This window comes from Artibeus jamaicensis, unplaced genomic scaffold (assembly GCF_021234435.1).
Source record: "Artibeus jamaicensis isolate MK-2021 breed Jamaican fruit bat unplaced genomic scaffold, CSHL_Jam_final scaffold_625, whole genome shotgun sequence".
In the NCBI taxonomy this organism is placed as follows: domain Eukaryota; kingdom Metazoa; phylum Chordata; class Mammalia; order Chiroptera; family Phyllostomidae; genus Artibeus; species Artibeus jamaicensis.
In genome coordinates, this window is record NW_026522051.1 from 3517755 (window position 1) to 3539106 (window position 21352).

A 21352-nucleotide genomic window follows, 5' to 3' on the forward strand; every position below is an offset into this window, starting at 1 on the left:
TGATGTTTCTTTCTCTTTCCTTCTCTTTCTTCCCCCTTTCCCCATCTTTCTAAAAATAAGTAAGTAAAACCCTAAAAGAAAGTGCTCAAACCCCGAAAACCCTGTAGTCCTCCGATGTTACTTTCCTGTCCCCTTTCGCCTGCTCATTGCCACACTCCCTGAAACAGCTGTGAGTGCTTGATGTCCCCACGCCCTCCGCCCAGTCCACACCCCAGCTGACTGCCCTCTCACTGCTGCCGTCCCCACCCAGAAACCTTCTCGCTCGGTGGAATGGACCCTGCTCGACCCTTGCCTCCCGGAACTTCTCAAAACCCTCTGCCGCTCGGACCCGCTCCTGGGAAACCGTACCGGCTCCCAGGCTGTCCCCATTGTCTGTTTGCTGGTGACTCCGACCTCCCCTCCGGTCCCCCGTCCCACTGTCCAGCCACTCTCGGGACATCCCCACCTGGCTGTCCTGCAGGCGTCTCAAACCCGATCTCTGGGAAACCGAACCCACCTGCCCTTGTGGACAACAGCTCGTCCCTGTCCCAAGTCCTCGGCAGGTGACACCATCCACCTACCAGCCCAAAGCAGAAGCTGGGCCTTGGTCCCCTCTGGTCCCCTCCCCCACGCCCCTCGTCTAACTGGACACCACGGCGTTCAGACCACGGCTCCAGATAACCTCGAGGCCCCTGATTATCCATCTCTCCTCATCCCCGCTGCCCCAGCTGCCCCCAGATGAAGGGAGTCCTCTCCTGCCCCTGCCCCGTCTTCTGTGTCTGCTCCTCCCCTGCTCTCCCCCGTTTTATGATCACATCCACCATCCTTCTTGCAAAAAAAAAAAAAATTGAGTAGGCAGGTAGGGTTTTGAAATGTCATTTCCCGAACTAATAAAGATGTGCGTCTATATATATGCCTACTGTATGCACACAGAGAACATGCAGATTTCCAGCCTCGCCTCTCCCACGGAGATGCTGCTGTCGGCGGGGGTGGGGCTGGCAGCTGTCGAGTCGCCCACAGGCAGCCTCGGGCAGCCCGTCACACTGGGGCGCGGGGGACAGGGCTGTATCCGGGAGCACCTGCCTTAGGGACATCCTTGGCGAGTTACAAGTTTCCTTTGATTGTGATGGAGAAGTTCCCTGAGAAATAGTTCTGCCTTCCTAGGGCCAAAAGGGTTAGCTCAAACTCTTTAACGATGAGAAATTTTTAAAAATTACACTGTGGCATAAAAGCGAACATCCCCACACCCCCTTTCCGGGAACCCCGAAGTTGGCGAGGCTGATAAATTAGGAGAAGCTGGCACAGCAGGCTGCGCCGTCCGGAGGTCTCGGGCCAGGCTGAGCTTGAGAAGAGGATAAATCACCCATCCTCCCTAAACTGAAACAGCGCTGGGAATTTTTTAAAAAGTCATTTTACACAAAAACGCTGGACTTTGGCCAACGGTCTAGGACATTTCTTATGGAAATGTCGCCACACATCCGAGTCCTCCAATCTGCAGACAAATTGCCTACGAAAGTCAACCAGACACCACTACTTTTCAAATCAAGAAAACAAGTAATGAAGGCCTGTGACCTTCCTGGCAGGAACCTGCGGTCCAGCAGTGTGGGTGGCGGGGGCTCGCCCGGGAGGATGACGGGAGTAAAGACTGCAAAGCAGCATGTGCCGAAGCGGGGCTCCCAAGCCGGCGCAGAGAAGGGAAGGTCCATCTGCTCCGAGGGACCGAGAAGGGCCTGCTGGTGTCTTATCTACTCCCGAGCACGTTGAGGACACGGCCAGTCCCCAGCGTATGCAGCAGGATGTAACTCCTTACAGTGTGCCATGCAGCGGGGCTGGGAGCTGACTATTGAAAAACCCCAACACCGATTCAGGGGGCATCGCCGGGCCTTTTAGCTCCCGGAACCAAATGCGTGCTGCCTCTGAGGCTTCCAGATCAGCACCGTGCCCATCCTTTTCTGACAAATGACAGGGGTCAGGTTTCTGAAGTCACAGGTCTGGGTGGGCGAGCAGTCAAAGCGGAAGGTCTCTCGGGGAATGTCCCCGCCAGCCAAGATCAGCGGGTGAACTGCCATCTCCGTGTGAGGCTGCAAACAGTGCCTGTGACTTTTCAGGGACCAGAGGGCCTGCGCGTGCGTAATCCAGTCTTTCTCATGGAGAGGAGGGGAATTTGTTACAAAGGTGCAGAACCAACTAAACTCCGGCCCAAGCTGCTGTTAACCCAGAGGTTTCCCGCTGTTGCTCAGGGTGGCGGCCACCTCTCACTACCAGGGGGCAGTCAACCTGTCCCACAGGGCGACCTGCCCCCCACCCCCACCCATCTCAGTATTTATCACCAACAGTTCACCGTGAGGGCGCTTCACACATTAAGAACACCTAGAGATAAAGCCACAGCTACAGCTGGAGTTTGGCCCCTTCCCTGAAGGCTACGAACAGGCTTTACGTAGGAGGTCATCGTTGATAATAATAATCATCATAATAATCAATAATAATGATAATGCACAATGTACCGAACCCTTGTGCTCCCTCAAGCTCCCAGCCGAGCCCTGTCCTTCCAGGTCAGAATCCTCCCACCAGCCACCTGCCCGCATGGCCTCCCCTGCCTCACTGAGCCATCGCTTGTGATCGCGTTTCTGTTCCTGGTTTCCTTTCCACTCGTCCGTCCGTCCCTCCCTCCCTCCCTCCCTCCCTCCCTCCCTCCCTCCCTCCCTCCCACAAATGCACCCGTTTTGAATGGCTGCTGAGAGCCGGGTGCTGGGGAGGGAGGGACCTCCAGGCCGCAGTTCAGCTCTGCATACACCACGCACGCCCTACTGTGTGTGAAGTGAGGGCCTAGGTTTTCGTTCCCCCCCCCAGAGTTACTCCTATCCTTCAAGAATCTGTGGGAAGATCACGCATTTACACAAACAGCTTGAAATGAACCAGAATATAATGACAGGCCGTGATAGGAACTCAAACTGAGTGATACACAAGTCAGGGGTGAGACGGACAGAGAAGAGCTAGAACCTCTCTAGCCACGAAAATCGAAGCCCATTAGAGGAGGCGGCATTCACGCTGCCCCCAGTAATCACGGAGAACTCAGACGGTGCCGCCGATTCGGGCTTTGTTGTCTTCCTTCAAGAGCTTATTCAAAGGGTGGGAAGCGTTAGTTGCCCTTTGTGGGCCTGAAAACAGAATCCTAAAGGGGTCCCCATTGACTTGGGGTCCCCCGATCAACCAGTGGCCTGCCCATGGGACACCGGCCCCCCATCCCCAGCCCTGTGTCCCACCTGTCACAGGGCAGACGGCTGCTCCGGGGCGGGGGGGGGGGAGGTAAGCACAGGCGTCAGTGGAACTGCCTGTGCAGAGGCGGAAAGCCGCCTGGCTTGGTGAATAGAATCATTTATGCTAATAATTGCCTCTGTGAAAGGACTACTGACGGACGGATGTCACCTGGGGGGGAGGCGCTGGAGGGCGTGTGCTGAGATCTGTTCATTTTTTAAGTAACGCCGCAGTTTGAGAGGAGCGAGGGCTGCCCCTCCCGCTCCCACATAGAAACAGGCGCGTGGGGCGTCCCTCGGTCTCCGGTGCCAGGGCTGTGCAACGCTCTATTTTAATCTCCCACGTGCGTGGCTCGTGCGGGAGGCTTGGTCCACGGGGTGGGTGGCACGGCCGCGGGGCGCAGGCGGCCCTGTGGTTTCTTTGCGTGTCCGCCTCGAGGTGGGGACAGGGATGTTGGAGTTGGGTCGCCTCCCATCTCTTGGTGCCACCATCCTGACGGGAGACAGGAAGACAGGACCACGCCTCAGGCCGCAGGGCCCTCGCCACCGAAGGCCCCTCCCTGCTCTGGGTTCTTCTTCCTCCTCCTCTTCGTCTGTCCTTCCCACGGGGGACCCTAGACTCCAAGACAGGCGAGACGTCCAGGCGGGTGGACCTCCCGTCAGAGGGCCCTCCACGAGCGCGCCGCACCTGTTCAGTGCCCCCCATGTCGTCTGTCACCATTGCTGTCCTGCGCCCCATCCCTGTCCTCCCTTCTCCCCCGACCTCGGGCCGCGGGGGCTGGTGTGGGACCGGACCCATATTTAAGTGCTGCGGGGCCCCGACAGGCTGAGGGGCAGGAAGGTGGGAGGGGGGTTACCTCTGAGGCTTTAGTTTAGCTGTTTAGTGGGCCCCGAAAATAACGCCTGCTTGCGACCACACAGCAGCAGGCTGGGCCGCTGGCACCCAAAACTCGGCGTCCCCTCCCCTGAAAGGAAAAGGCTGACGGAGACGAGGAGCCCTGCCGAGTGACCCACGGGCTCCGAGTCTCGCTTCCGCACCAACGCGTACAGAGCCTATAACCCGATATTCCACTGTTCGCGCCCACGCACCCCCGTTACGGAACCTGTGCCCCATCTCCCAGGCCACTAGGGGGGCTCGGCCCCCTTTGTCAAGGCCCCCGAGGCCGAGGAGTCTGTCGTAGGTGCAGGTGCTCCCGAGGGGAGCGTGATGCTCAGTAAGACGGTGACCTGGGTGCTCGGTCTGGAAAGCGCTCTTTTTCTAGTGTATGTGTGTCAGCGGACAGACCGAGGTCTGGAGGGGGGACTCTTTCCAAGTGGAGCTGCAGGAGGCGGAAGGCAGGAAGCGGGGGTTAACGAAAGACTGAAATAAACCCTCATGATAGGACTCGGTCCGTGACAGAGGGCACCTCCTGGGTGTGGACGTAGGTTCCGGTGTCCGGGTGGCTGTTCTTCTGGGAACCATGTTTTGTACCTGGGACATGAACAAGGGCCCCGCCCGACGTGGCCGGCTCACCATCGCGCCCTTCCCTCCGCAGTCCGCAAAGGCTACCGGATCCAGGCCGACAAGGAGCGGGACTCCATGAAGGTGCTGTACTACGTGGAGAAGGAGCTGGCGCAGTTCGACCCCGCCCGGAGGCTGCGAGGCCGCTGTGAGCACCGGTTTCTCGGGGGCTGGGAGGGAATACGTAGCCGAAGGGGCCATGGGGGCCATGGGGGTGGGCGGCACTGAACGCAGGCAGCTTCTGAGATTCAGGGTCAGAACTGGCAGGTGCTGGTGAGGCCCCCCCTGAAGACAGTGGCTTCCGGTGTGCGGGAGGGAGGAACAAGGGGACTCTGGTGGGACGGACAGGGCCATGGTGTCCCCCCGAGGTTCCCGCTGGGCCTCGGTGTCACCTGGGCAGGCTCGGCACTCCTGGGGGTGGAAACGTCGCATCGAGACGGGCTTTCCCTACCGCCTCCTGTCGGATAAACCCAGGACACAACTCACACGTGGGAGCTTAGGGTCCAGATTTTCCAGCAGGAAAGGCCCCTGCACCGAACAACCGGCTGAGCGGGGCGGCCCTGGGGAACAGGGCGGAACACACGGACCGAGGGAATTGGTGAGACAGAGGCCTTTGTCCCTGTGAGGCACCCGGCAGCAGAGGTGGCCGCCCCACTTGTCAGAAAACGTCCTTAAAGACTCAGCCTGTAGGGGACAGGGCCCCGCCCTTCGCCGACCACGGCCTCTGTAGACTCGGCCACTGATGCGGCGGGCTCTCTGGGGCCGAGTCCCACCGGCCAGCTGTGGGGACACGCAGCTCGGGCCAGGTCTGATGTGGACTGGCCCACCACCGGCCAGGAGTGGCCGTGAGGTCACCGTGCTTGTCACGGTGGAGCCGACGAGGGACGGGATAAAGTTTGGGGGGAACCGTGAGCCGCAGCCACGAGCAGCTTCGTTCAGACCAAGGAGGACAGATTCCGCTGGGTTGCGGTGCTAAATCCATCCTGTCGGAGCCTCCTCCCACCGCGCCGGCTATAAAAAACCAGCTCCAGATTGGAACGTCAGGAATGCAGATGTCACCGCACTTGACAAGCTGGTGGTAACCGTGTTGTCATGGATCCCTGGCGGGGGACAGGGAGCTCGCCGGTGACCGAGGAGAAGGGGCCCGTGGAGGCAGCCTGTGGCTGTCACAGCGCAGAGAAGTTAAACTGGGTGGCGTCTCCCGTCTGAATGGATGGAAATGGCCTCCAGGGCCTGGCGGGTCTTCTGGTCAGGGAACCTCCACGTTTGAGGGGACCTTGGCAATGGCCTGGATGGAAGATGAGGACACAGATGCCAGAGGGTGGAAGGGATGGAATGAGACTAGAACCCAGCCCTCCCGCCTGCCGTCCTGGACCCGCCGGGCGGCCTGGGGGCCAAGTGGCACATTCCGCTCTGAGAGCACAGCCTGCCGGCCCCTGGGACTGTAGGCAGCTGGAACTGGACGAGACTCACGTCTGAATGTCCCTCCCTCGTTTGACAGAGGACGGGACGGAGGAAGGCGCAGAGGTGTCGCCGGTGCCCAGACTCGGTGCCAACGCCAGAACTGCAGCCCCATCTCCTGGAACCGGCTGGTTGTCATGACGACAAAGGCACAGAGATGAGGCCAGCCGGTTGCTCCCCGGACTTGGAGAGGGTCCCTTTCTGAAAGGCGGAGCAGCCCTGGGGTGGGGCAAGGAAGTGGGACAGTCCCGCGGACCCACTCCAGAGCGGACCTCACGGTGTCAGGCTGCGGCGAGCGAGGGACCCACTCCGTAAGAAGTGGGGGTTCCGGGGTCAGGCTCACGGGTTCGCTAGTCTGTGCGACCCCTTGTCTTGTCCCTTGTGATTAGGGGTTGCTCTCGGGATGGGTTTAGTCTGAGGTCCCAGCGCACCCATGTCCCTCCTCCTGTTCTTGTAGGTAAATTTTACAGACACAAGGCCAAGCCAGTTCAGAAGCACGAGTATATGATCTGTGACTCAGCCCATGCTACAGTGGCAGAGCAGGACTGTTGTGACAGTACTGCAGGCGGACCCTGAAATAGGGGCCATGTGGCCCTTGGCAGAGAGTGTGGGCCTGTCCTGCCCGAGACCAGAGAGTCCGGCATCTGTGAAGCGGTGGAGGTTGGTGTTCCTGCTCAGCGTGGCAGATGTCCCGGGGCACATGCCCCGGACAGCCCACCCGCGGGGTGGGGAAGCAGAGAGCCCTCACCATCCGGACAGCAGAGGAGTCCCCGCAAGGCCCCGAAGGTTCAGGAGAGTCCTGAGCCGGTCACGCAAGAATCTCCAGTAGTCACATGGGACATGACCGTCCTCACACTTTCTCGGTCACCTCAAAGTTCTCCTTGTGTGGTTCCCAGGGGACAGGGCTTTGCTAGGGTCATGAGAAAAGAGAGGTTCTAGGTTTTACTAAGCAGGAGTCTCTGGAAAGAAAGAAAGGTTTAAAATCAGGTTATAATTCAAAGCCACGGGTGACCACACTGAGGGGCGTTCCTGGCTGGCCCCGTGTGCCGCAGGGACCTGAGAGGAGCCGTGTCTCTGCCGTGGGCAGGGCCGTCCTCCCCTGCATGCGTGGGAAGCAGCAAGACTCGTCTGTCCCTCCACGGACTGCGGGGGGGTGTGAGGAGGGCTGGGGCCCACTCACTTCTGGCCTCCCACGTCCGAGCTTGGCTTACCTCTCGCCCGACAGGCAGACCTTATGTGTGTGCTAAGTGTTGATTTTGATAATATTTTGAAGTTCTAACCAAGGGATTTCAGAAAACAAATGGCTTGAATTACATTACAAATAGAGTCACTAGATTTATTTTTTAAGTAAGATGAAATTCAATCCATTTCGAAGTTCTATAAATAAATAGGTTTTTTTCCCCTTTCTTTCCAGATCTCCATTCTGGTCCTTCCCCCCCCTCCGTGCTTCTGCACAAGGCCCCTTAGGCCACCTTAGGAAATGAGAAAGCTGCGAGCACTGCGCCCCTGTTACATTTGGGGGCTGGGGCCACACCACACCTGGAGGCCAGAGGCCAGGTGCAGCCAGCGCCCCTCCTTCCCACACCTGCAAACAGCTGTCCCGGCCGCCATGGCCATAGACACCTGGAACTCCCTGGGGAGGGACAGGGGGCTCCCTGGGCCCTGGAAATGGACTTGGAGCCATTCGGAGAGGCCATTCCAGGCTCCCGGACAAGCTTTGCACAGGGGTGGCCGGTCATACTTGAGCAAGCCCATTCCCTGGCCCTGTGGATCCTTTGCCCTGTGGGCAGGGCCACAGCTACAGGCGGCTGGCGGGGGCACCTCCAGGCCTGGGGCAGCACTGGCCCCGAAGTCCCCATCTCGGGACTCGGCCGACCGTGGGGAAGACCCTGTGATCCGGGGGTCTTCTGCCTCTTTCCACCCTGTGACTGGACGTGCCTCGGGTCGCCACGGCTCATATAGAATCACACGAAGAGAAGGTGGACCTTCGAACGAGGATGATGACGCCCCAAGAGGCGGCAGCCGTAGAGAGCCTGAGCCCTGGGAAGCCTGCCCTGGGCGGGGCAGTGACGGTTGTTTTCCGAGGGCAGGGACGGAGCAGCCTCCCACTCGGTCTGCAGGGAGCCTGGGCTGGAGCCGCTCCTGCCGGGCTAAGCACACAAACACCAGTAGTGCAAGTCCACACCCGCCCTGGGCAGGACCGGACTGGGGCCCTGGGGCGGCAGGACCCGAGGCTCCCGGTCTCAGCTACCACCACCAGCACGTGGAAAGCTCTGTCCCACCTGGTTTTGTCCCCACAGACAACAACGCCATCTCAGAACTCAGCTCCCTGCATGAGGAGGACGGCAGCTTCCGCCAGTCCTACCACCAGATGCGGAGCAAGCAGTTTCCGTTGTCGGGGGACCTGGAGAGCAACACAGACTACTGGTCAAGCGTCGTGGGGGGCGGCAGCGGGGCGAGCCGGGGGCCCTCGGCAGTGGAGTACAACAGAGAGGACCGGGACGGCTCCAGGCACAGGTGCAGGCGGCAGTGGGGGGCGGCTCAGGCTGGGTGTGGGCGGGGACGCAGGAGGCAGGGTGGACCCAGGCCTGTTCGTGCCGGGTGACAGCTGTTAGCCTGCTACCCCCCTCTCTATGACAACACCCCCTTTCCCCGTTTATCAAGGGGCCCACTTGTGAGGCTGTGTGTAGAAGTCACCGTTCCAGGCCCTTGGAGGTGGGCGCTCTAGACCCCTTAAATGAACCCTGTGAACCCTGCCCCGCCACACATTTTATCCCGTTGCCTCTAAAAACCCCACCCGTCATCGCCATCCTGTTTGATCATTTACATGGGAAAGGTTAAAGGTCAAGCACACTATCCGGTTGCATTTGGTTGTCGTAACTCCACAAGGCAGGTATTGCAAGTGTCCCCATTTTAAGCTGGGGGACACTGAGGCTTACAGGGAGGCTCAGGAGCTCACCCAGGGCCACAGAGCCAGTGAATGTGACGGACCAAGACATGTGGCCACTTCCGTGTGGCCACTTCCCACCAGACGGCACCCGTGCACGCCCCCTGGCGTCCGCATTGGAGAACGGCAGACACAGCCTTTGTCTCAGACCCTCCCATGTGGGGGGGGGGCCCTCTGGCCTGTGCCCAAGAGGTAGCCCGGCGGTCGGTCAGCTTGGAGGAAGGAAAAGGCCTGTCTGAGCATCACTAAGTGGCCCAGAGGCTCCTTGGCCACAGCTGTGTGACCTGCAAGCCACGCCTCCCATGGGGGCTTGAGGGTGTGAGCAGTGACCCCGGGGCTCCCCACCAGGGGTCACAGATAACGCTGGGGTGGCTTCACCACAGGGACCACAAAAGGGGTTCGTGCCCTCCATCTGGAGGCCTAACACCCGTGAGGCGGCCAGCCGCCTCCCCCTCACTGTGGGAGACCCTGCGTGTGAGAGGTGGGGGAGGGCCGGGACCAGGGCTCCGGCCCAGGCACCCGAGGTGCTTGTCCCTGGCTTTCCGTGCCGCCTGACCCGTGTCCTGGCTCCGCAGCCAGCAGCGCTCCAAGTCCGAGATGCTGTCGCGGAAGAGCTTCGCCACGGGCGTGCCGGCCGTGTCCATGGATGAACTGGCCGCCTTCGCCGACTCCTACGGCGCACGGTCCCGCCGAGCGGACGGCAGCCTGGACACCCGACCTGGGAGCCGCTTCGAGCGCGCGGAGACAAGGGCGCGCGGAGGCCTCTTCGGGGACGGCCCGCCCGAGGACTTCTCGCCTGAGCGGTTCTTCGGGGTGCGGAGTCACAGCCGCGAGGCCCCCACCGACGCCGAGCGCGCCTGGACCCCCGAGGACGCCCCGCTGCCGCGGCTGGTGAGCTTGCCGGCCGCCTGCGAGCACCCGAGCCGCGGGGGCAGCCTGGAGACGCCTGCCCGGCGCAGCGCCCCCTACTACGCCTGGTCACCGCCGGCCACCTACCGGGCGCGCGCCCCGCCCAGCGACGACGAGGACGCCCCCGACGACGCGCTGCCGCCCTACAGCGAGCACGAGCTGAGCCGGGCTCCGTCCCACCGCGACCGCGGCCGCGACCTGTCCGGCCACAGCACCTCGGAGAAGAGGCGGAAGAAGGAGCCCGCCAAGAAGCAGGTGGGGTCGCGCGCCGCCTGAGCGGGGTCACGTCCAGCGGCTGGGTGGGCCAGGCGAGGGGAGCAGAGCAGGTGGCCCCCAGACGCCAGAGGGGGCCAGTGGAAAAGCTGGGAGGCCTGCTTAGGACAACGCAGGTGTCAGGCTGGTTCCCCCGCGCCCTCTACCGGGCAAAGGTGAAGTGAGCAGGGCGCCACCCAGCCTGGAGAGCAGGAAAAGGCGGCGCCCCAGGTGTGCAGGTGGGGAGCTGGGTCCTTAGCCGTGCTGGGGAAGCATTTAGCTTTAAGAAGCGTTTAGCATCAGGGATTCCAGGTGCGTCACCCCCGCAGGTCTTGGTTGGGCTTTGGAGGCTTGCGTGCAGGAGGCGTCGCACATGCCTGTGTGTGCACCCTCCCCACCCGGGGTGAGGGCATGGTGCATCCAGCTCCCAAGAGTCCACGTCCCAGAGAAGGCGAGCGGCTGTGGCTCTTGGACCCCTCGCGGTTCCTCTCCTCCTCTCACATCTCGCTGAGCGGAGACGCCCGTCTGTGGGAAGCAGGCCTGGTCCTGGCCCCGTTCACTGTCTCTCGTGTGAGGGGCCGTATACAGACCGTGCTGCCTTCTCTCTAAAGGCCAAGGGGCCCCCTGCCTCCCTCAGGCCCCAGATATGAGCTCCGGACCTCAGAGCAGCACTCCCCAGTGCTGCAATCACAGATGTCCACAGCGGGCTGCCAGGGGCCTCAGCCCCCTGCCTCTCCCACCATCCTGTTCCCCGATCCCAGTCCAGATGTTTTCTTTCGGGGAGAGTTCGGGAGAGAACGGGAACAGGAAAAGGTTCTGATGTGATGACTGACCCCCTCGAAACAGGCCCCCGGCCTTCATTCCCCTCCCAGGAGAAAGACGTACTGACCGGCACCCTGTGAGTAGGGAGAGCGCTTTCTGGGCATGCCAGGTTCTCTGTGCCCTGTCCGTCCGTCCCCAGAGCTGGTGTGAGGCTGCGTCCCGGGAACTCGGCCCTACCAGACGCTTGCTGGCTTCGGCACTTAGCCAGACTTGGGGACGGTAGCTACCAGCCGAGTGAAACGCTGAGTGGGGCCGGGCTGGGTGTGAACAGGTTGGGGACTCTGCCCATGGAGACGACCGCTACACTGGGCTGTGGTTCTCTGGCCAGCCGGCGGCCTCACACTGGGGTCTTTCTGCTCTCCTCCAGAATGACTTTCCGACCAGGATGTCGCTGGTGGTCTGACGCTCCTTTAGGATGTCTCTCTGGACGACTAGGAATCGGACGTGGGTGACAGGGACAAGACACACATGCAAGAGCCAGCAGGCCCGGGACCTTCTCCGGCCGCCACCTTGGAAGGTTTGCCGATCTTTGCCTTGGCCAGGGACGGGGGAACCGCATGAGGGAGGCTGCCTGCAAACCTCGGTGCCCGGCTGACCCGCTTGAGAAACTCATCCCGGAAACGATTGTGCACGAGAACATTCCCACCTGTGGGGTTTCTCGGCCACGCAGCTCCTCTGGCCCAGCCTGCCGAGCAGGGCCAGGACGCCTCTCCCAGCCGACAGGGCGTGAGCTCTGGGAGACGCCTCTGCCTCCAGGACGCCTTTCCACGCCACCCGTGCAGCTACCCGAGAAACGGGGGGCTTGTCACCAATATTGGGAGACCACCTGCAGACGACGGAGATGGCTTCCGGCTCAGCACGCCCTTCCTTCCCACCGCCTCCTGGTCATGCAGGAGCCAGTCAGCTGTTGTTTCACGAGGAAGGCCTTTCATGAGGTCGGTGACCATGGCCTGCTGGACGGTCACAGAAATGACTTCGTGTGTTGTTCTGCGAGACGGTTCTCGAGTGGCTGGAACTCCAGGGAGGGGAGCGCACCTTCTGGGGAGGCCGTCTCCGTGGTGTTGCTTTTCAAGTTCAGAAGACGGAGCTGCTTTCTGTCTCTGCTGCACTCGCCTGAATCTCGGACGCTCAGGGCCCTCCTCTCGCCCCCACCTGGGCTGTCCCACGGGCTAGGGCCACACACGGAGCCTGCCCCCCTCCGCACTCCGATCAGGCTGTCCTCGGGTGCCTCGTGACAAGCGCTCCGAGCACACACGTGAAGGGGAGAAGGAGAAAAAGAAGAGGAGGCGGTAACCACCTGCAGAGAAAAGAACCCACGCTCCCCGTGTACCTGGAATGCGGGCCTTCTACCCCACCGACTCCCCGAGATCTTCCCAGGCATTTACCACGCGTCGCCCCCCCACCCCCCACCATCGCAGCTCTGCCATTTGAGCACATGGGGGACGTGACCGTGCATCCTGGCCTCACTGGGCGGCCACTCCAGAGCTTTGGGAGACGGGAGCTTCCCGTGCCCACTCTCACCTACATGGTAGACTTCGCCTCCCAAAGCTACGTCTCTGGATTTGGCATTTTGTATAAATGGCGAGAAGTGGCCACTCCTTCCTCTCCATCTGGAAGTGCAGCCTGTCTCTCCACTCCTCGAATCTGGGTCTGGCCCCACGATCTGATCCGGCCAGCAGCCCAGAAACAAATGTGACACCACCAGAGACTTGAGAAATTCTCATGCGTGGGGCTCTCGTCCCCTCCTGCTGCTCTCGGGAGCCCTGTAGTTAGTTACCCGTCGGTGAACAAGCCAGGCCGTCCTGCTCCGTGAGGACAGAAAGGGGCCCGATGCCCCCGCCACCCCCTCGGACCACCCCTCCACGCTCGGCTGCTCACCAGCGCACGGGGAATCAAGACCAACAGAAGAACCGCCCAGCTGAGCTCAGCCCGCACGGCGGACTCCTGCTTGAGGCGTGAGAAGCTGGTGTGCACTTTACACGTTCATTTGTCTTCAAGGAAAAACCTTCTTCTTGTCTCACCATTCAGCCCCGACTCCCCGACTCCAGCCGATGGTCGGCATCTCCCAGTCTCCACTCCCCTGGTGAGCTTCATCAAAGCTTCTCCCCCCACACCCTTGTGGTTGGCTCCAGCCGCCGGAGGACACTGGCCCCACTGTCCCCGCCTCCACACCTGTCCGTTCTGTCTTTGGATCCGTGGGCAACCTCTGACCACAGCATCTTCCCCCGCATCTCCCTGGCCACCTCCAGGAACACTGACGGATGCCACACCCTCTTCTCAGAGGACCACCCGTGCCCTTCACGGCATTCCCGAATCAGTCGTCCGTGTGCAGTCAGACCGACAAGGGGCAGGTGGGTCAGCGGCCATCACAGCTGGGGGGAGAACTGGCCCGGTCACCCTGGAGGAGCCAGTGGGGACCATCCAGTCCAGGGCCGGTGCTTCCAAGGCCTTAAATTGGAAGCCATGTGTGTGGTGCTGAGAATTGGAATTGCGGGCATCCCTGGCTTTGGAGGGCCTGGGTCGAGCCTGTCTGCTTGGGCCCCAGTTCAGACGGAAAAGATGATGAAAAAGCATCACTTCTTCATCACCAGCCTCGGAGTGCAGCGCACTCAGGTGCCTCGGGAGACACTGGGCAGCAGCAGGAGCCCCCGTGTTGGGCTTCTCCCCACCGAGGAGCCCTGCCCACCAGCCGCAGGGACCACCGGAACTGTGTCCTAGCTGGGGACGTGTGCAGTCAGGTGCAGGAGAGGGGAGCGGGGGAGAGACCGATCTCCCCTGGGGACCCGTGATTCCAAAGGCGACAGAACCACAGACAACAGAAATACAGAGACAGTGACGGGCTCATGAAGTCACCTGTGGGGAGGGGACCAGGTCGTCTCCTGTAGAGTGACACAGATCACTCAGACCAACACGCCTTCCACCTACAGAGAAGACGGGCATTGCAGGGTACGCGCACAGGAGAGAGGCCGAGTGGACCGGGGAGGGCCGAGGTGGCCGCCCGCACCCCAGCCTTTCTGGGCCCGCCCCTGGCTCCTTCTCTCCTGAGTGCTGTGCCCTCGGAGGAAGAACTGGCCACGAGGCTTCCTCCCCAGGTTTCACTGGGGCACAAAACACGTCAGGGTGGGGTGGGGGCTCTGTCCCCTGGGCCCCGCAGTGGGACTGGGGACAGAGAAGATGCCCAAGAAAGAACAGGGAGGCTTTCTGCACAGGAGACAAAATATGGCTGGACAACAAGCCCAGAGAATTAAAGCTGTTTTTTTTAAATTTAAATGGGTGTATTTTGGTATTTTAGCACTGTATGTGTTTGTGCTTCCCTCTTATTTAAAGATGCGCCTCATGCTCTGAAAAGCCAATATTCAAAAAGGAAAGAGGTGAGGGAGGCGGAGGGCCCAGTGGGGCGCCACTGTGTTTGCCTGTGAGTCACAGTGAGTCATCGGTGTGCGGAAGGAGGGGCGTGGGTGCAGGTGGCCGGCGGCGCCCCCTGGAAGAGGAACTGCTTCGTGGTGCCACGCAGAGGCTCATTAGGAAGCTGGGGACATTTGTCATGGGCCTGGCAGTGCCTGCCAGCTGTCCCACCAGACATGATCCCAGGGTCCTCTGTCTCTCGGGCTCAGTTCTGCAGCCTCGAGGGTGGCCGGCCACCCTCACCACACAGAATGGCTCAGAGATGATGGGCCTTCCCTCCCTTCCCTGGAGCCTCGCTCTGCAGCCGGCACAGTCCCCACGGGGACTGGGGAGGGGACCGCCACGCAAGCCCGAGGCACGCCATGCTGAAAACACCCGGGCCCTCCTGTCAACACTGTGAAACAGTCTCGAAGGCCTCACACAGCTCGCGTGACTGGACTGTGGGCAGCCCTCGCCAGAGGCCGGGCGTCGGTATGGCTGCGGCCCAGCCTTTCTTTAGAGCTGGAGGAGGAAGCCGCGGCTGCCATCAGTGACGTCACAGACCCACTTAGGTCTTCAGACTCAAGTCCACGGGCCTGTCTGCTGGTCAGTGTTTCCCGACACTGCTGGCTGCTGCACAAGTGACTGAACCGCTATAGAAAACAGGCGGGCCCTGCCTTGGAGATGGAGGGGGTGGGGCCGGGGCGGGGCCTTGCGCTGTGACCCCGCCCCCCACTTCAGCAGAGCCCGGCACCAGGTGCCCTGGGAGAGGCCACAGTGAATCCCAGCCCTGGTGTGGGCCCAACAGCAATGCCGAGGCCTCCTTGGGCTTGGAAACTTTCCCTCCAGCGTCCTTGGGGCCAGTGGCCTGGCGGTGACTGGCTCACCGGGGTCCAGTGGCAGAAGGAGCAGAGAGAAAGGAAAACTGGAGGCACCCCAAGGCCCCTCCTGGGCCGCTCCCACCCAGACCTGACACCGAGAATTACAGGCAATTCCCTCATTTCCCTCCTTTGTCCTTCAGCGCGGTTGCGAATAGGAAGAAAAGAGACCGCGGGGGAAACAGCAAAAATGAATCATTTTCTGAAGTAGTCACACTGTTGGCCTGCTGGTCGACACCCACCCCCACCTGAGAAGCCAACGTGGGGCGGCAGGTGAGAATGATGAAACCTACACTCCGGATCCTTCCAGACTCGGGCGTCGGACCCTGACTGACAGGGTGGACAGACCCGCTTTCCCCGACGCAGGGGCCCGGGAGCTCCGGAGCCTAGTTTCTTTCTGCTGGGATCCTACCTCCTACCTCCTGGGGAGCTGGTCCGTGAGCCCCGAGTCCGGGGCTTTGACCGTGCGCAGTGGTGGGGGGTGGTGAGAGCAGCTCTGAGCTGCCGGCTGCGGCCGCCGAGCCTTCGCTCCGCCCGGGCGCGGTGAGAAGGTTAACACTCACACTTGCGTGGCCCTCACTGTGTGTTGCTGTTTGTACACCACTTCCACGTGTGCTGTCCTGTCAGATCTGTGAGGTTACAAAAGGCGAAGTGACCTGCTGCAGTCAAGTGACTTTTTAAAACCTGGAGCCAGGCCCACTGACAGCGTAGGGTTCTTCCCAGTTCCCCAAGGGGCGTCCCACTGACCCTCGGCGCAGCCAGACACAGGTGAGCCTGACGGTCACGACAGGTCACCGGCAGTGGAGCTGTGAACACAGACACCCTGCTCCGTCCTGCCACGCTCCGTCCCTCGAGGACGGATGTGACAGGGACCCCGCCTGGCCTGGCGCTGTGCGGGGAAGGCCTGGGAAGATGTGCTTCAGAAGTTCAAGCCCTCCCTGAAGAAGCGTTTCTGAGCTACAGTCCTAGCTCAGCCGGACTGGAGATTCTGGGGCTGGGAGGCGACCTGCTTAGGAGAGAACAGCCCGGCATCTTCTCTGCCCTCGGGATTCCAGCAGAACTGAGAGCGGCCGGTGCAGACGGACACCATGAAGCCATGTGTGTCCACGTCTCTGAGAGTTTGCTGGTGGGCTGGACTGATTTCTTCTGGGGAGGCCAAAAAGGACAAACCTTCTTGCTCGCTGTGGCTTTATGAAAAAGCCACCTCCTCGGCCAAGGTCTCAGACATACCCCGAGAGACCCTCCCTCGTGGGAAGGTGAAGAAGGGACGAGTGGGGGGCGGGGAGGAGGCGAGTTCTGAGAGTCGCCTGCTGCGCCACTTCCCGCCCTGCCTGTAGCATCCACAATGAAACACCCGTGTCTCCTGCCCGGGGTTTTTTTTCTTGCTGTCAGATGTCCAAATGAATTGGGCTGTCATGTTTGAAACTTCAATAAAGCCTTTTTCACTTCCCTTTGTGGCCGAGAAGTCACCATTCACACAACGCTAACCGTGATCTGCCGTTCGATGGCTGCAGCAGAAGCACCAGAAGTCACACACCGCGTGGCCGGCCGGATTGTTTTGGGTCCTGGCGGTGGGGGAATAAGTAAACACTGGGACGGACGGAGCACCAGGCAGGAGCACCGAGTTTTAGGAGCTGCCCGCCAGGTAAATTCCATTGCCACTGCTCTGCAGACCACAGAGCTTCCAGGGGAAGGCGAGACGTGGGAAAGCTGGACAACGTGGTGGCACCTGGCGTGTTTTCAGAAAGGGCACGTGAGCCCTGGCCGGGCGGCTCAGTTGGTTGCAGCATCATCCTGGGCACCAAAGAGCTGCAGGTTCGATCCCCGGTCAGGGCATGTGCAGGAGGGAACTGACTGGTGTTTCTCTCTCACATCAGTGTTTCTCTCTCTTTCTCTCTCTAAAATCAAGAACTGTGTCCTCGGTAAAGATTCCAAAACTTCTTAATAAAAAAGGGGCTGCACACATGTGCCTGCTAGAAACAGCACCTGATCTGTCACTTGGGCTTTCTTGACTCCTTAGGCGGTTTGTCGTTCCGGTCTGAGAACCTGTGTTTGGCAGGAGGCCATTTTACACTGGTGCCGGTCAAGAAGGACCCTTCTGGCTCCTTAGCTGCCCTCCGTCTCCACATTGGGGCCCCGTGGGTGCACAGCCACCCTGGGGGGCCCGAGAGGGACGAGTTACTGTGAAGGAGTTGAGGAACGAGTTGAGTAAATGTGGAAATGTAAAGGGAGAAGAAATCTAGAAGGCACGTGCGCTTCTCTCCCTAATTCGAACCTCTAGACTAAGGTGAGCCCTCCTCTAGAGCTCCTTGCTCCTCTAGAGCAAGGAGCTCTACCCTCCCGAGTGGTTCAGGGTCGGGTCCTTATAAAAGAATCACTGTTCCAATGACAGAAATAAGGCATTTGCGGAGGGTTCAAAGTACACAGGAGAAAGTATTAATCTAGATATCACTCACGAAGCAAGGAAGGGCTAGGCCCATAGGATGGATAAGAATTGGACGATTTCGGGGGAAAAAAACAAATCATTTTATGTCTACACCTTGTCTATTCCCCTTCGTTTAGTGTAAAAGTCATTTTTATATATGTTCAAGAAATAAAGGAGTAGGCTGATTTCAGGATCCGAAAAGTCTTGGCAGAGACACCCTAATAACTCTCATCCCCGCGTTTAGGTGGAATTGTATTTTCTGATGCGCTGGCGGAAGGTGTCCAGGTAACCAGGTAACCGGGTAACCGGGTTGCCAGGTAGCCACAGGGCTCCGAGAAGGGGCGTGAGTTAGCCTGCGGCGCCACCTAGTGGCAGCCCTCGGAGGCACGGCAAGCTCACTCCAGGGGGAACTTGCCCGGGGTTCAGGTATTGAGTTGAATTGTTGATGTATTCTCAAAACAGCCTCGTATGAATCGACTTTGGACAAACTGAGGAAGTGCGTCAGGATTCCTTTATTTCGAAGTGACGTTTCAAAGTTTTAGACCTTGCCATATTATGTTTTCAGGGCATCGTTCTGTGGGTACCCCTTGGGGAAAAATCACATGACCAAGTGGGAATGAGGCATGTGTTTCCCTTGAGAGCTATTTTTAAACGTGCTTTTAACACCTTTGAAATGATACAAGCACTTTGTGAAGTCAGCCCGGAGTCTGGTGCTACAGGATCACAATGAAGCAAGTCTCTCATCGACAAGCAAAACTTACGTCCTTAAACTCGGCAACCGAACAGCGCAGTCCCCGGCTTTTTGAAAAGATGAACCTGATCTCAACCGCTCCCTCTCTCTCATTCTCTCCCTCACTGTCTTCAGAAACAAGCAGAGAAGGTTCCACAGGCCCTGACATTAAAACACTTCTACATAAAACAACCCTCACTTTCAGAGGACGTTTTCTTACGTCAGGTTTATGTATCTGTGCGGCGCCAGCGTACTCTCTCAGCTCATTTCGTTTTTCCCGGGGCGAAGGCGGACAGATTACACGCGTATGCCGACTCCTGTTTACCACTGTCCCCGTCAAAGGCCTTTCTTTGTTCATCCAAATGGATTGGTGCCGAAGGGACAATACTGCCACCCGCCCGCCCCTGAGCCTCTCTGTGTGGGCGCTTCTCCGTGTGGTCCAAGCAACCGGCTCCTCTTGTTCCATCACGAGAGAGGGACGGTCACAGAAGTCACACTGAAGCACCGTTCCTTCCTTCCCGTTGGTATTAGTAAAAAGTTATTTGGTTGCCAAGGATGGACAGGCAGCTCAGTCTATAGCGGAGGGAAAAGAAAGATCCCGGGATGGCTTAGGGCTGGAGGAAGAGCTGCGGGCGGGACCTGACGGAGATCCGGGCCTCGATGGAGTCAGACCCCCTGTGTCTTCCTGCATTTCCCCCCCGGCGGGGACAGACCTCCTCCTCCACTAGCAGTCCAAGAGCGGCCATGTTCCAGACCCGCAAAGGGCCCTACTCGTGGTTGCTGTCCTGGAGAAGGTGGCGGGTGACTCACCTGGGTCATGCGCCCACCTGTGAGCCAATTGTGGTAGCAGAGAGGTGGTGAGTCCACTTCTGCCCAGGAGGCTGAGATCCTGTGCTGGACTGGACGGTGGCCTGGCATGTGTCCCCAAAGGAGAGGGGACGGTGTTATTATCATCAGAAGCGGGAACCGGGGGGCTGGGCAGACGGAACCCAACCCCAGCCACACCCTGCATCCCAACAGATTCTTACCCAAGAATCCAGAGGCCCCAGCCACCCTCAGACACGGTGCCCCGGCCCAGGGCACCAGGGACACTGTTTTCACAGCAGTTCCGGGGAAACCCCTCCAGAGCCTGCCGCACACCCGGGCACCTCCCTGGTTACACCCTGCTCATTCTGAATTCAGGAATCCATCTCTGTCGCCGCCCTCCTGAGGACTCTGACCTCTGTCCCTTCTTCCCCCACCCCCAGGCTTGTCCCTAATAATTCCGCTTTGCTGCCTCAAGTTCTAGACAGTTTCAAGAAAAACACTCAATGTTGGTGAGGCGCCTTCTTTTCTGAAGCCCCATAGACCCGGGGGCCTCTGGCCTCCTCTCCGCCTCTTCGTCCTTTGCTGTCCTAGGCGGACGGGGGAACATGCCAGGCTGGCCAGCCCCAGAAGTTCACGCTGCCGCACCTCCCGGTGCACAGGTGAGTGCTCATGCATCGTACATGGTCCCCTCTGGTCCCTCGGCCTCTGTCATTCCCATTCTGGGGACACCCTCGTGCTTCCTTCTCTCCCAGGAGGGTGCACGTGGGTGGCATCGTCCCCTTGCCTCTGGGCCGCAGACCAAGCTGTGCCCTCTCACACGGCTCCCGGAAACCCTGCATTTGGGAGTCACTTGTCCCTCGGAGCCCACATGTGACTTGTGATCTTTATATATACAGGTGGGTGGCCTTGGTCACAGAGCACAGGACTGTGCCACCTTAAACCACGAATGCTTGATGGGACATTTGTTGACCAAAAAAAAAAACTTGATTTATGACACATAGATGATGTTTACATCATAATATACATGTTTACCTCCTAGGCAGTAGCAAGGAGGGGAAGGATTGATGGAACCGTTTAGCTCACAGAACGGTCACCATGGCAGCCGGAGCCCAAATCATCACTATGGTGACCCAGTGCTTGAAACTGTGACTGCCGGGCCCCTGTGGCCTGTTGGGGTGGATTCTGAGAAAGGGGAGGAGCCGCGTCACAGCTGTCTCCCAGCGACTCTGGCTGGGGTTGCGGCCTCGCTTCTTCCCAGGGTTCTGTTTGCAGGAGGCTGGGGCGGGACAGCCTGAAGACAGCGGGGATGAACTTGGGCACAAGCTCTATCTGGTCAGCACCGCTCACGCAGGCGCCAGCGGGGGAAGAGCTCTCTGCTCAAAGACGCTGCTACCCAATGGGATGTGCGCTGGCATCCTGGGCCTCGGGCCCCGCCCAGGCTGCTGGGTGGCAGGGGAGGCTGCTCAGACCCTGTCCCCCCTGCAGCAGTCACTGAGGCCTCTGCACCACACCCACGGCCAAAGAGACGCTTATGCACAGGCGGGGTGGGGCTTTGCTGTGAATGGGAAGGTGACCGGGCCTGAGCTACACACCCTGTGGTCCCCAAATTTGCTGGACAGCCTTGCTGAGAACTTAACTCTTGTTCCTACCAATTAGCCTTTGGTAAAACTGGTTCCTTTATACATCATTTCACTGCAGTTCAAGAACCTCTGGGCCATGTTAAGGGTGGAGTTGCTGTACTTGGTTACAGCTGGTACGGGGAAGTCCTCACCTGCTCCTCACTACAGCAACAGTCCAGCCGCCTTTGGCCGCATGAGGTTCCCGAAATGGACAGCAGACACCCCTCCCCTTCCAAAGGCCCCTGGGCCCCCACAGCCACCAGCTGGGGTGGGATCGGTAGAGTTCCAGACTCACTGGGTCACCCTGTAAACTCCGGGCAGCGACCTGGGCACTCGGGCTGCGCCTCCAGTGGGCAGGCAGGCGGTGACATCTGCCATTCATTA

General features: G+C 59.9%; 2 protein-coding genes across 4 annotated transcripts in view; one reads left to right on the forward strand and one right to left on the reverse strand.

Moving 5' to 3' along the window:
* Positions 1–14395, forward strand: part of ILDR2 (immunoglobulin like domain containing receptor 2) — a 50661-nt gene extending 36266 nt beyond the window's left edge. For all 3 annotated transcript variants that reach the window (XM_037167477.2, XM_037167479.2, XM_037167480.2), the window contains 4 exons: positions 4769–4882; positions 8496–8712; positions 9718–10306; positions 11493–14395. In XM_037167477.2, coding sequence (XP_037023372.1) covers positions 4769–4882; positions 8496–8712; positions 9718–10306; positions 11493–11528 — 956 coding nt within the window. In that variant the 3' untranslated portion in view covers positions 11529–14395. The remainder of the gene's footprint in view (positions 1–4768; positions 4883–8495; positions 8713–9717; positions 10307–11492) is intronic.
* MAEL (maelstrom spermatogenic transposon silencer) overlaps positions 1–21352 on the reverse strand; it is an 88345-nt gene that overhangs the window by 62173 nt on the left and 4820 nt on the right. The gene's annotated exons all lie outside the window — the stretch shown is intronic.